The sequence below is a fragment of the Sesamum indicum genome, linkage group LG12, assembly GCF_026168435.1.
Source record: "Sesamum indicum cultivar Baizhima isolate 11 linkage group LG12, ASM2616843v1, whole genome shotgun sequence".
NCBI lineage: Eukaryota > Viridiplantae > Streptophyta > Magnoliopsida > Lamiales > Pedaliaceae > Sesamum > Sesamum indicum.
In genome coordinates, this window is record NC_142668.1 from 2,830,736 (window position 1) to 2,844,699 (window position 13,964).

Consider the following 13,964-nt stretch of genomic DNA (forward strand, 5'->3'; position numbering starts at 1 on the left):
TCATAGGCCGCTGATTAGCATCCCACTTAGAATTGGCTAGCCCAACATTCTCATCCAAAAAAGATGCAGCTGCAGCATTTGGAGGATAACTTGCACAGGAAACTGTTGTGCACAGATTTGAAACCCGTGGTAATAGTATTTTCAAGATGCAATCAACCAACTGGTTCTGGAACTCCAAGGGCTCTATGATCATCCCATTCATTTATCACATAAATGTACCTCACATTATGCATGCAAATAACATGTATAATATATATTTATATCCAATGTAACGAAGAATTTAATTTCACATATTAAATCATATAATATTTTCATGGAATGGAATTAAACTTAATTCATGCCCATTTGAGTCGTATTTCGGATTAGCTTGGGCTTTCCAAGAAATAGTCCTAACTATATGAGGAGAATATAGTTATCTTCCTCATCAACTTGGAAAAAGAAAACAATTTTTTCTACAAAAACTTTAATATTCAAATACAATTTGAAAATTGATACTTTGTTCAAAATTATTTATTTAAAATTTTCAAATAATAATTCAATCATATTAGAATAATTTGAATTTTCCTAATCAAATTGAAAGTGAAAATCAATTTTCTTTCTCAATTTTATATCAGAATATAAATTAGAAAAATAATTTTTTTAATAATTTAAAAATATTCAAAATAATAAGAAAAATAGAAAAATAAAACCAAAATCAAAATTTGGATATCGGTACCAAAAACGGCAGCTAACAACAAGGCAACAGGATCGTGCACGAGTGGATGTTGCCAAATGTGCACATAGGCCTTGCTGGTGTGCACACGTGCACTGGGTAAGAGAGCCAGTTAGCAATTACATTACCAAGCTATCATCACCACCATCTAAAAAGGACAAGGAGATGAGAACGCAATTATATCATCTAAAAATAAGTTTGAAGTCCGCAGACGGTTATAAATAATGAGGCAATGAAGTAGATGCGGATCATAAAAAATTTGCACCAACTCTTCAAAGCATAATAGTTTAGCTTTTCAAGTTTTATAAGAGGTTAAACAGTTGTCTCCTCTAATAGAGAAAATAATATCTATGTAATATTTCATATATTACTTCAATAAAGTAAAGGCTTCTGTTCAACTTCTTCTACAAAAACTTCATTAATTCTTTATATATGACTCCTTTTTACTATCTCAGGCAGGAAAGGAAAGAGAGTTGTGCTATGTGTTGTTAAAGGAGCCAAGTACTTCAGAACCATTTGCTATGGTAGTGTATTTGAGGAAGTCCATAAAATCGAGGACTTGGAATACCCGGGAGTAAGGCGGTCAAAATAAGGTATGACTCTATAGAGGTTAATTTTATTATCAAAAGCATGTTGAGCCAAACTAAGAGCATAAAAATGGACTATCATCAAAAGGGTAAAATGGTCGTAGGGCAGTAAACACGCAAATTTTGATAGATACATGTCATAAATTGTCACCCTTATTTATATGATCCTTATCTTGTTACTACCCTATAAGTACGGGACAGTAATTATATTTCAGCCTTTAATGTCACAAACAAACCCTAAAATCTCCCTTCAATTGACTGTCAAAACTTTTTTTTTTTCGACAAAGGTAACTTTCATTAAGTAAAAAGAAGTACAATAGTACAATACAACTTGGTTAATCTAAGCGGTTTCCTCAACAGGCCAAGGAATCCGCCATAAGCGGTAAAGCGTACAAGTGCTAATAGAAGTAGGTAATATACACTAAGAATCCTCTGTTGCATATTTCGAACCATCAGCCCACCCACAGTACGTGTATCTCTATGTACTCTATCAAATCGCCTAATGTTGCACTCACGCCAAATATGGTACATACACGAGGCCAAAAGAGCGCGGTAGGTTGTAGCAACATAGTGTTTGCCTCTCCATCTGCGAGCATCCCATAAGACGTTAGTAGCCAAAGCTCAGTTTGGCCAATCAAACCGAAGTGTGCGTCGAATCACCTCAAGCAACCACGTGAATAAGTGTAGCGAAAAAACTGATGATCATGGGTCTCATTAGCACCATCAGAATATAGTACGCAGGAACTAGTAAGATGAGGCAACCAAAGCTTATCTATAGTAGAGAGTCTACCAATAATCGTCAGCCATAGCACAAAAGCATGTCTAGGGATTTTGAAGCGGCCCAATAATAGTGAAGACCAGCCTACCTTTGGCCCTTCACCCTGTAGTGAACAAATCATCATTTCAACTGTTAGTTGTGTATCTCTTGACCACCAAAGGATACGATCAGCCCCTCCATAGATGAGTGGAAGGGATTGCAAGAGCTGTAGGGAATGAATATCAGTGATAGAGAGCCAACATCATTGCCCATCTAGAAGGAGAACCGCAACCTTGTCTGTCTCCATAGTGTTTGTAAGTCGAGGGCCCTAGGGGAACTTCTGGATAATTGGACCAAGATCATACCAAGGATCGTGCCATAGCAAAAAAGTAGTTCCATTCCCTATATAATAATGAATAAAAGGTCGGAGAAGTGGCCGTAAGTGAAGGAGTTTCCTCCATCCCCAAAACCCCCCTCGCTTAGGGGGATAGTAACCTTTCTCAGGAGAGTATGGTAGATCCAATCCATCCAAATAGAAGCTCAGTTGCCGCGAATAAGCTGCCACAATTTGAGTCCCATAAGTGCGCAATTAAGAGTAGCAATATCTTGAATCCCTTGACCACCTTCATCAATAGGACGACATACACAATCCCATGCCACCTTTGCATACCCTTGAGCAGATGATCCCTTCCATAAGAAGGTCCTCAACTGTTTTTCTATCTCTTGAATGATGCCTTTCGGACGCCCAATAGATACTAAGGGCAGTAAGAATAGATTTAAAATCTGTACTCCTCCTGCATGAGATAAAGTCGTGCCCTCCCATCCTTTGATGCGCTGATCCAATTTTAACGGTAAGGGTCGGCAATTCGAAATAGTGAGTCGCGATAAGATAAGAGGAAGTCCTAAATACTTCATTGGCATAAGTCTCTCTCAGAAGTGGAGTTGGTCAAGCAGCAAATTCGGGGTCCCCATAGCTGACCGTGAGATAGTAAAATTACTCTTTTGTGTGTTGATAAATCCCCAAATAAATCAAGTCCTTGCTTGAGCACTCGTACGGGCTCTAGCTCAACCCTGCAGAACAGCAATAGGTCATCAGCAAATCTAAGTTGAACCAATCTCAGCGGCTCGCATCTCTAGTGAAAAAAAAACCTCTTGTCTTGATCAATTAGTTGCTAAAAAATAAGATTTAAAACCTCCATAATCAAGACAAATAAATATGGGGCATGGGGTCTCCTTGGCGAAGACACCGAGCACCAGCAAAGAAACCATGTGGTTTTCCATTAATCCCAACAGAGAATGAGGTAGTACTAATATATTCTTCCACCCAATGAATAAGCCTGTCAGGAAATTCAAACAGCTGTATGGTAGCAATCAGGAAATCTCATTCAACTGTATCATATACCTTACGTATATCTACCTTAAGGGCACAACGAGGTGGCAAGCGCTATTGATTATACCCTGTAAAAAGCTCCTACGCCAGTTGTACATTATTGCTAATAGAGCAACCCGGAACAAAGGTTGTCTGCACTGGACTAATAAGTTTATTCATCATTGAACTCATTATTTGCACAATGATTTTAGTAATGACTTTATACAAAACATTACAACAAACAATCTATCTAAAGTCAGATACACGTGCAGGATTGTGTACCTTGGGGATGAGTGCCAGAACCGTAGCATTCACCTGTCTCAAGAGTCGGCCAGTGGTGAAGAAATCCCGAACAGGCTGTGTCACTTCAGCACCCACAATAGGCCACGCGGCTTAAAAAATCCCGAGTTCTACCCATCCGGCCCAGGGGCTTTATCAGCTGCAAGATCAAATATAGCCAATTTTACCTCATCATCTGACACCAGGCACATCATCACCCAAGCCTCTTCATTGGTCACAATATGGTGTACGCACGGACATAGGTACCGAAGGTCTAGAAACCTTCTGCTCCGCTCGCCTACCAGCAAGTTGCCATAGAACCCAATAAACTCCTAGATCACCTCTTGGTAATCCGTACGGGTATGGCCAAGCTCATCATCAATTTGGAAAATTCGGCGCTAGTATGGCGTTGCTCAATTTTCGGAAAAATACTCACGAGCATTGATCTCCTCCTTTCATCAATTGCATCATGGCGCGCTGCTGAAGCATAACATGCTCAAGCTGTACCGCTCGTGCATATATCAATCTGCAACAATGCTCAAGCGACAAGAGCAGAGAATTATGTTGATCTATGTTGAGTAACCGCTAAGCCGTATCAAGAAAGTCCTTGGCCAGCTGAACATTACGTTACTAATCCCCCTTATTCCTTCGCTGTTGTTGAAACACGGGCTTTAATGCTTTGAGTTTATGCAGAACCGAATACATTGGAAGTTCCACTATATTGTGCAGCCAAATATTTTGCACACTAGGAATAAATTAGGAGGATAAAGCAAGATAGTTATCAAAATGAAACTACCTCCTAACTGTTGTTGTGCGTCCCCTTTGAGAACAAGGGGTGAATGATCGGAAGTACGTGGTGTGAGGCTTATGTAGGAAGCCCTTGGCCATCTCATCACCCACATGTTATTCACTAGCATTCGGTCCAATCGCTTCTATAAACTATAGGAATCAGTGCTACAGTTGTGCCATGTAAACCATTTCCTTGCATAGGCAAAGAGAGTAAGCCAATATGCAGGATACAATCATTAAACTCATTACTAGCTAGTCGCTTGTCACCCGCCTAGCCACATACTTCGCTAGATCTGATAGATCTGCTCTTGTTACCTCCATTATTTTATAGATCTAATACATGCGATAATCATATCTTCTCTAGACTTTGGCTTCGGAATCTCCGTAGCCTTTCCCTTCTGGTGTAGAAGAGGTACTGTTCCAAGGGCGTCCCTGATTCGCTCCTGTCTGGATCTAGATGTCTCAGGGCTCTCCCTTTGATTTCTCTTTAGATCTGTAATTTTTACCTTCAGATCTGTAAGATTCTTATGTAGATCGGGAAAGATGTAAAGGATCTCGTCCACGTTTTGGCTCAAAGATTCTATTTTCATAAGTATATGGATTAACCTATGTCCATAGTCTTGAACCGTCTTTTGTATCTCCCTCAAATCTTTAGAGATCTTTGATGTATCCGGCTCGAGTTCTTTCCAATCAGTCATAATTTTTTGAACTGAAATTATGTAGGAATTTACCCGTTCCGCTTCTCCTGGCTGGGATTCTACCATGAACTTCAGTGGAGTGTAGACGCCTCATTGCATTTCCTGGTAGTACTTGTCGAACCTCAAAATTTCTCAGTCGTTCTTGTTCTTCTTCTGGCGTAAGAAGTTTTGGATCAACCCTCTTGGAACCTTTGTCACACTTGTCAAGAACTTCCATTAGAAATTCTCTTTTTTGTATTTCCAGAATCTGGAAATATTCCTTGTTTTCGGAATAACTCGAACTTTCGTTTCGTTTCATTTTCTCATGGAGTGTCTCCTCCATTAGTGGATAAATAATATCAAAATATAATATAATCATATATTTCTCTAATAAACCTAAGCTCTGATACCATTTTTCAAGACTAGGGGATTAGCAGGCAATTAGAGGTGAATAAAAACTAAATGTGCAAAATTTTATGAAATCCATGGGACTAAAATCATTGACCAGGGGGTAGTGTGATAATTTATTCATAACACAAGGGTGATTTTTTATATTAAAATTTTCATAGGGGGGTTTTTGATATTTTCATATATTACAGGGGGTCAAAATGAATTTGACCCTGTACTTTTTTTAAAGTATTGATAATTTGATATGTAATTTGAAAAAATTCTCACAAGTGATAGCATATTCGATCAAAAAATATTTCATAAAATGAGATGAGATTGACAAAAACAAAAAAAAAACAAAGAAAAAGAGATGTCGTTGTCACAACTCTTAGTGTCAACACCTGCCCAACTTTGTATCTTCATCACCATCTCATTTTTGGTCGTTGTCACACTTACTTCTCATTGTTCACATTCGAAGTTCATTAATTGCTTCAAATGTGCTTATCTTCTCATTTTTCAACAAAAATCTGATAAAAACGTTACCTGCTCTCTAAGTCCCTTTTCACAACTTATATAGTGCTGCAATTGGATGATATTTTCATCCAAAAATCTCTAAGTTTCCAATGCCCAATACCTTCCTGTCAATGTCATGTCAGAATTTTACAACAGCTCCGTCAACGACAGTCAATTAGAGGGGTTGCTTTGCTACATTTTAGGAGAAATAACTTTTTTAATTTTATAAATTAGGTTCATATTATTTTTAGTCTAATTTTCATTTTAAATTAATATTTTTAATTTTATAACTTATAAAAAGTAGTATTTTTTATTTTTATGCACTTTTTATATTTATAATTTGACAATTTAGGTTACGTGTCTAGCACGTTGTCTACTTGATTCACTTGTGGAAGACATGATTATTTGTGTTGCTTCTACTTGACTTCAACTTATAAAAATATGGGAATGATAAGATTCAATTTTTGTTAGAGAATAAAGAAATCGCTATGTTTTATTGTCCTATTTTTCTTCAAAATTTATGTTTTTTTCCCCCAAAAATAGTCCCAAGGTGGAAAAGAAATTAATTTTTCCTCCAACAAAAAATACTTAACTAACACATATAGGCACGTGTGCTACACTGTTAAATTATAGACCAAAAAATAATTGAGGACCAAAAGTATTAATTCTTGTAAGTTACAGGACTAAAAATGCTGATCTCGTAATGAATTAGATCAAAAGTAAAATGGACCTAACTTATGGGATCAAAGATATCTTTTTCCCCTATATTTCATAGTATTATGGGTATTTTTCGGAACTCAGCAATAATTTACGGGTGCGAAATGTCTTTATATTAACTTTTATCAATTTTAAAGTAATCTCAGTATGCAATTTGATATTTACATTAACTAGTAGGATTAATTAAATTTGACTTTTTTTTGAAAAATATTAAATTATACCTTCTTCCAAAAAATTTTTAGAATTATACTTGTACTTTTTGAAAATTCACCATTTACACCTGACTCACTATTATTAATGATCGGATGAAAAATGCTAACATTTACAAAAAAAAGTTACATACTCTTTTTAAGGGTTAAATGCAATTTACCCCTGTGATATGTAAAATGAGCAAATACCCCCTGTAAAAAATATTTAGCAAATTAGCCCATGTAAAAAATATTTAACAAATTAGCCCCTGTAAAAAATATTTAGCAAATTACCTCATGTGTTTTAAAATATAGGAATTAATTTACTATTTTATTTTTATATTTTTTTTTTCACTCATTTCTCATATTAGATGTGGGTAAGTTGTATTTTTTTATTTAATATTTTTATCTAAAGAATTTTGTACTTATAAAAGAATGTGTAATATTATTATAATGTACAAAGTAAAATAAAGGGGGCGGGGGGGTTGGGGAGTTTGTAGTGTACGCTGTACGCTTCATTACCGGGGGAGCGCTCATATTCCAATCCTCAATCTTCCCTCCTTAAATTTAATTTTTTGGAGTTTGAAAATAGAGCGCAAGACTTTTTACCCCACCTTTCAATCCTCATCTATAAATTCACTGCAATCCATTCCCCACCCAACCCGACCAACCCACTCCACGACCCTTATACGACAAACCCATTCTCCCCAAGATTCGCTTAATCATGTCCCCTCCTCCTATCCATGGTGCTGATCAGGTGGTACTTGTGTCGCCGCCTCATCGCCGCTCCGGCGAGGTTCATGTCATTGTCGGTCCCATGTTCGCTGGCAAGACCACAGCCCTCCTCCGCCGTGTTATGGCTGAAGCTGATACCGGAAGGTCTTTCTCCACTCTCACTCTCTTCTTTTTACTTATTCTTTATTTTTTTTCTCAAATGATAAATTGATTATAAATGTGGTACATTCGTTTCTTCAAAAATTAGTATGGGATTCTGATTTTGAGTGAATAATTATAGAACTGTGGCGATGATAAAGTCGAGTAAGGATACCCGGTACGCGGCCGATGCAGTGGTGACCCATGACGGCACCAAGTTCCCTTGCTGGCCGCTGTCAGATCTCTTGTCGTTTAAGCACAAGCTTGGTGCTGATGCCTACCACAAAGTAAATCCTGTTTACTACCCTTCCACTCTCCCATTTGGATCTGTTGATTATTTTGTGGCTGATTCATGTTAAATTGGTTGATTAATGACTCTGAATTTTCTAGTTTAAATTTTGTTGAAGGAGTATAATGTTTTCATACTTGATTAATTGACTGGAGTCTGATTCTTAATTAGTACTACATATAATGTGCTGGAGTAATCTTTTGAAGAAAGCCGAGCTGGTATTCTTTATCTGAAAAAAAAAAGTTCTGAAATTTGGATTTGAAAATTTATGTCATTTCAATGGGGAAGAAGAAATTTACTTGGCCCATATTGTTAAGAAAGTGATATATATTGCATCAAATTCATGTGTGATTTCGAAGTTTCTCTTGAACAACTATCTTGAGTAGCAAACATTAGTTGAGGGTTGAAAAATTTATCATACAATTCTCATGTTATGATCATTCATACAAGAACTATTGCGGATGTGCTCTTGCTATGTACTAAATGTTCTTTGATAATCCTCTAAAAGCAAGTATAATATTTGGCAGTTGGATGTGATTGGTATTGATGAAGCTCAATTCTTTGGCGACCTCTATGATTTCTGCTGCGAGGCAGCTGATCTTGATGGGAAAACTGTAGTGGTTGCTGGCCTTGATGGTGATTACTTAAGGTAAGTGTCAAACTAAAAACAAAGATTGGCTTCCTTGAAGCTGCATTAAAGAACATAGTTCTTTTATACTTTTGGATTAAAGTGCATGCTTTGTGCTTGCAGGAGGAGTTTTGGCTCGGTGCTAAATGTAATCCCACTTGCTGACACCGTAACAAAATTGACAGCCCGTTGTGAACTATGTGGCAGACGTGCTTTCTTCACTTTGAGGAAGACGGAAGCAACACAAACGGAGCTCATAGGTGGTGCTGATGTTTACATGCCCGTTTGCAGACAACACTATACCAACGGACAAGGTGTTGTTACAGGAGCTGCAAAAACGGCTTTTGAAACTCCTACAGTTCAGAGTTTGGAAACAGCTGCCATGGTCTAGATTGCTTGTTGGCTATACTAGTATGTATTAAGTACCTCGTTTCATTGTTTCTTTTATTAGCCAAGATCTCCATGGCTGTGTAGCTCCTCTGTTTTGTGTATAGCTTTACTTCTATATTCAGACTCATCATGTGTGAGTTGGAAAGATGATATCCGCTATAATATAAATCTGTTTCTTGATTAACATTAAGGAATCAAAGCATATTCATTTGCATTAGTTGTTCACCATCTTCTGCTATGCATACATTCATATCTTTCAATCATTAAGTGATTTAAAGTAATTGTACTAATCAGTTAAACTTCTCTTCTAAACGATCAACTTAAGAAACAAATTCAAAACAGTTATCATATCTCCTAAAGAACATTTTCAAAACCATTCAAAGTCTAAGAAATAACATCATACATGATGTGAATGTGATGTGTTATTTACGAAGTATTTGCAAAAATTTCTACTTTTAGAAATGTGAATTTTGTAAAGAAAGTTGAAAGGTGTAGCAGAATTAAAAGTGATTTTTATTAGTAAAAAAAGTGAAAAACAACTTAGAGTTAATTAGATAGTGTTTCAAGAAAAAATACTTTTAGAATAAATTTAATTGATTAAAAATTATTTTGTCCTTATAAAAAAGATACTATTTTTTGCTTATCATTTCACTTGTTTTGTTAACAATAAATATTTTTTCACAAAAAATGATAAATTTTATATTGATTTGTATATTTCATATTTAATTTTTTAAAAATATTAAAAAGTATATATTTAATGTAATAATGCTCCCACTAAGTAATATAGTTGTTGATTAACTCCATGATTGCAAGAAAAAAAATATTTCATTAATTAACCAAATAATAATGTGAACGAAATAATATATTTAGATTATATAGCAAATAAATATAAAAATCTTAAAGTAGCAAATATGTGAAAGTGTAAATATAATTATTATTGAATTAATTTTTTGAAAACTCCAATATCAACTTTAAATACACAATTTGAAAAATAAATAAAAAACGATAAAGTTGAATTAAAATTATTATAGTAAGGGTACAATAGTAAAAAATAAAGTTGAATTTATTTACAAAAAAATCAAAACAGCTAAAAGCACCCCCAAAATGTTTCTAACTTTGACCTAAAAACGTTTTTCTTAATTATTTCAGATGTAGAAGTTTGCATTTCAAATCCTCTAAAAATACCTTTTAAGAGACATAAGTTCAAAAACTCTCTCAATTAAACAAAGGCAATGTAGTAATTTTCTAAATATGAAAATTACCGGAAAAATGAAAAGAAAATGGCAGATGGTATAATGAGACATGGAAGGGTGTTTGGTTGAGTTTACACGTTTTTTAAAGCATCTTATAAGATGTCGTGAAATCTTTGATAATTTTTTACAAAAATAAATCTATAAAAATTTAAAAATACAATGTTAAAAATTTAAAAATCTTTTAAAAAATAGTAATAGATTGCCTATTTTAAAAATCTTAAATAAATTAGTTCCATTTGTTCTTTATTTTTTTAATATATTTCGTGCTTAGTTTAGAATCCAAACTCTAATATTTCTTTTTCCTTTTCTTAAAAATATCTTAAAAGAAACTATATTAATTTGACAGTTGAGCTTAGAGGGTGTTTCACTAAGTTTATATAAAAAACTTCTTATATACTTCTACATCTTATAAGATATTTTAAGAGTTTATAAGATATCGAATCTTAAATTCCTAAAATATTTGAATAAAATAAGATGTAAAAGTTTATACAATGTTAAAATATTTTCATAAATATTAAAAATTAGTTTAATTTCAAATAAAAATTTAATAGATAATTTTCTTTACAAAAATAAAACAATTGATCTATTATTACGTAAACTTTTGCATAATATAATTGATGCATGCTGAGGTCCAGCAACACCATAATGGTTGAAGGACTTTAAAAAAAAAAAATCCTAAAATTACAAGGGGACCAGCACTACGATACTTAAGTCAGTAACGTATTTACGAAAAAAATGAAAATAAAAACTTGAATTGAAGTGAGAATACTGGTTGAAAATAATATTAAAGTGATATATCTTATATGGAGTACAAAAAGAGAGCTAAAACTAGTGTACAAGTCGAGAAAGAATGAGAGAAAGAGCGTGATAGCTTGTGTTCCCAAAATAATTGCATAGTCTCCATTTGGGGCAAATGATATGCCGTTGGATAACTATATGTGTTAGCTAATTAAAAAAAAAAAAGTTTATGATTTGAACTTATTTGAAAAAAATTATGACCATTTGAAGATATCTTGCTAGGTCAAATCGAAAATCCGAAAATCAGTTACTCGCTAATTAAATAGTTAATCCAGTCGGGCTTCTTAGAGCTAATCGAAGATCTTTTAATATGACGTGTGCTAAGGTGTCAGCAATCTGTATGACGTGTTGTCCCTACTATATGCTAACTCAACATGCTAAATTGAGTTTATTTATTGGGCTTGCCAGGTGATAAGGCAAGTTATAAGCTTTTTACTTGCTCATGAGCTAGCAGGGCTTGACCTGATGGGTTGCTTGGTGGGGACTTACTTCTTTATTCTTAGGCTTTAATGAAAAATATTTGAGGGGTATCACTAATATATATATACATTTGATCTAGATATATAATTGATACTTTCTTTATTAATTCAATGCCTATTTTTAATTATATAATTATAATGTTTTAAATTTATATATTTGAAGTAACTATAATATGAACGGTAATCTAATTTTTGTTTAACTATAGTAATTTATTATTAGGATTTTCTCTTCTTCAAATGTAAGAAAAAATAAATAGCAAATATTTTAAAAAATTATGTACTAAGTAAAATCATAATCCACTATTATCGCTAAAATAATTATTTTGAATGCATGTAAATATATAGGTTATATTAAAATTTGATATACTACAACAGTTTAAACGAATTACTCCTAAATTTATTAAGAAAGAAACAAAAAAAGAATATAAATAAAATAATGAGGATATTTGTTTTTATGAATATTAATGATGTACAGACCTTATAAGATGTTTTAGAAAAATTGGGTGCAGTTTGATTTTTTTTAAAGACTTTACGAGATTCAAAACATTTTCAGATTTTATACTCTTCAATAAAAAATATAATTTTTTTAAAACTTACAAATTCTCAAACATCTAATAATAGGATATTTTGAATAGCTTATAAGCTTAATGACAAGTTAAGAATCTTTAAACAACTTTTGTCCTACCTGTTATCGTTTTATTTACTTAAGTACTTGTCTAAAAACTTAGCAGGTACTGAGACCGATATGCTTGATCTCTTTAGATGGCTGCTCCACCCATTCCACTCCTTGGTTTCACTGGGTCTATCCAAGCTAGTTGATGGGCTAATTGGGTGGTGGGCTCCTCCAGGCGTGGACTTCGGCTAATAGAAATTGTGGCCGTACAATAACCTGGTCCATCAAGAACAACCTTGTCCTCAAGTTTGAAACTGGGGAATGCTGAGCAAAACTCGTCGAGAGCAATCCACGAAGCGTTTGACTCGTCTTAGCCTTCCCAGTGCACCAAGATCATGACCTTTGAAAGGCGATGGGTTGGATCAATGACCCAAGACGCGAAGAGGGAGGCGATCTGCATCGGGGTCTTAGAGCATTCGGCGGAATGGAAGTGGGATCGGTGGGTGGGTCTTCCCGGAACTTTTTCCAAGAGAGATGTGGAGAACCAAGTGGACACGAGCGCCAGCCAGTAGATCCAACTCGTAAGCCATGGCCCTGATACGGTGAATAGTGCGGAAGGGCCCAAAAAAATGGCTAATGTTAGGTCCATGGACACTGTCATGATCGCGAGTTTACCTTGGGTGACTAGATTCTCTTGTACCTTCATCTGTATCGACAACAATTGGTTTGCTGTCGTTCCTCACAAAAGCTGAATCACGAAGGCTAGCTCGAGCGAGATGGTACTTTTGAAAGAAAATGGACCATCCCGAAAACGCGGTGGAAACGGAAAAAATTCATAAATTAAATGAAAAAAATTCAAGAAACCCCAAGTGATATCGCAAATGAGAAAATTACCTCCTTACGAAAAATAAATCGTGATTTACCTCTTTGTATTTTTAAAAATACAATAATTTACCCCCCAATAATTTTTAAAATAAAGCAATTTACCTCCCTGTATAAGGAGGTAAATTGCTTCATTTTAAAAAGTATAGGGGGGTAAATTGCTATATTTTTTTTATAGGGGGGTAATGTGCTCATTTTCAACATTACAAGTGTAAATTGCTATTCACCCATAAAACCAATAACTTCAGATCAAGAGGTACACTCAATTCCCAGCGTTCGGTGTATGAAAAATGCAGATATAGAATAAAATAAATATTCATGCGTAAGGCTGACAAAATGCGTAACTGAAATCGAGAATTACTTTAGTTATTTTTCTTCAACCAGCTTCTAACGTTGTTCCCTTCTGCGATTCTGTTCAAGCAAGCTCCAAGTGTAGAAATCCTCTAGAGGTTGTACACACCACACCCGGAAATATAAATTCTGTTCTCTTGCTAGAAAGAATGAATCCGGGAAGAAAGAATCAAATCAACATTATTGATTAGTGCGTTTGATTCTTTCATTGTTCTTGACTTGATTCAAAATCAAAAAGAACCTAAGAGAATGAGACAGGGAGAATCGACTAGGCTTAGAGAGAAAGAGAAGGCTGTTAGAGGTAGTAGAACCTTGCCCATGCCTTCATCAATCAATCAATACAATCAAGTTCACTTTTCAATATAGATAGTGGCCGAAAATCGATGCTCCCTTGGAGCATATTTTTGGCAACATTCATATGAAAGATGAACCT

The 13,964-nt window shown here is 34.7% G+C and overlaps 1 protein-coding gene across 1 annotated transcript; it reads left to right on the top strand.

Moving 5' to 3' along the window:
* The first annotated feature begins 7,612 nt into the window (after positions 1 to 7,612).
* TK1A (Thymidine kinase) lies at positions 7,613 to 9,339 on the top strand. Its single transcript, XM_011102319.3, has 4 exons — positions 7,613 to 7,854; positions 7,991 to 8,135; positions 8,665 to 8,786; positions 8,889 to 9,339. The coding sequence occupies exons 1-4, from the start codon at positions 7,700 to 7,702 to the stop codon at positions 9,154 to 9,156; spliced, it is 690 nt and encodes a 229-aa protein (XP_011100621.1). The 5' UTR covers positions 7,613 to 7,699; the 3' UTR covers positions 9,157 to 9,339.
* Positions 9,340 to 13,964: the final 4,625 nt, after the last annotated feature.

Excerpts from the sequence above, each read along its gene's own strand:
- TK1A (XM_011102319.3), top strand. The coding sequence starts at position 7,700 with ATGTCCCCTCCTCCTATCCATGGTGCTGATCAGGTGGTACTTGTGTCG. Across the intron at positions 7,855-7,990 it reads GCTGAAGCTGATACCGGAAG|AACTGTGGCGATGATAAAGT; the intron begins GTCTTTCTCCAC and ends GAATAATTATAG. Across the intron at positions 8,787-8,888 it reads CTTGATGGTGATTACTTAAG|GAGGAGTTTTGGCTCGGTGC; the intron begins GTAAGTGTCAAA and ends TTGTGCTTGCAG.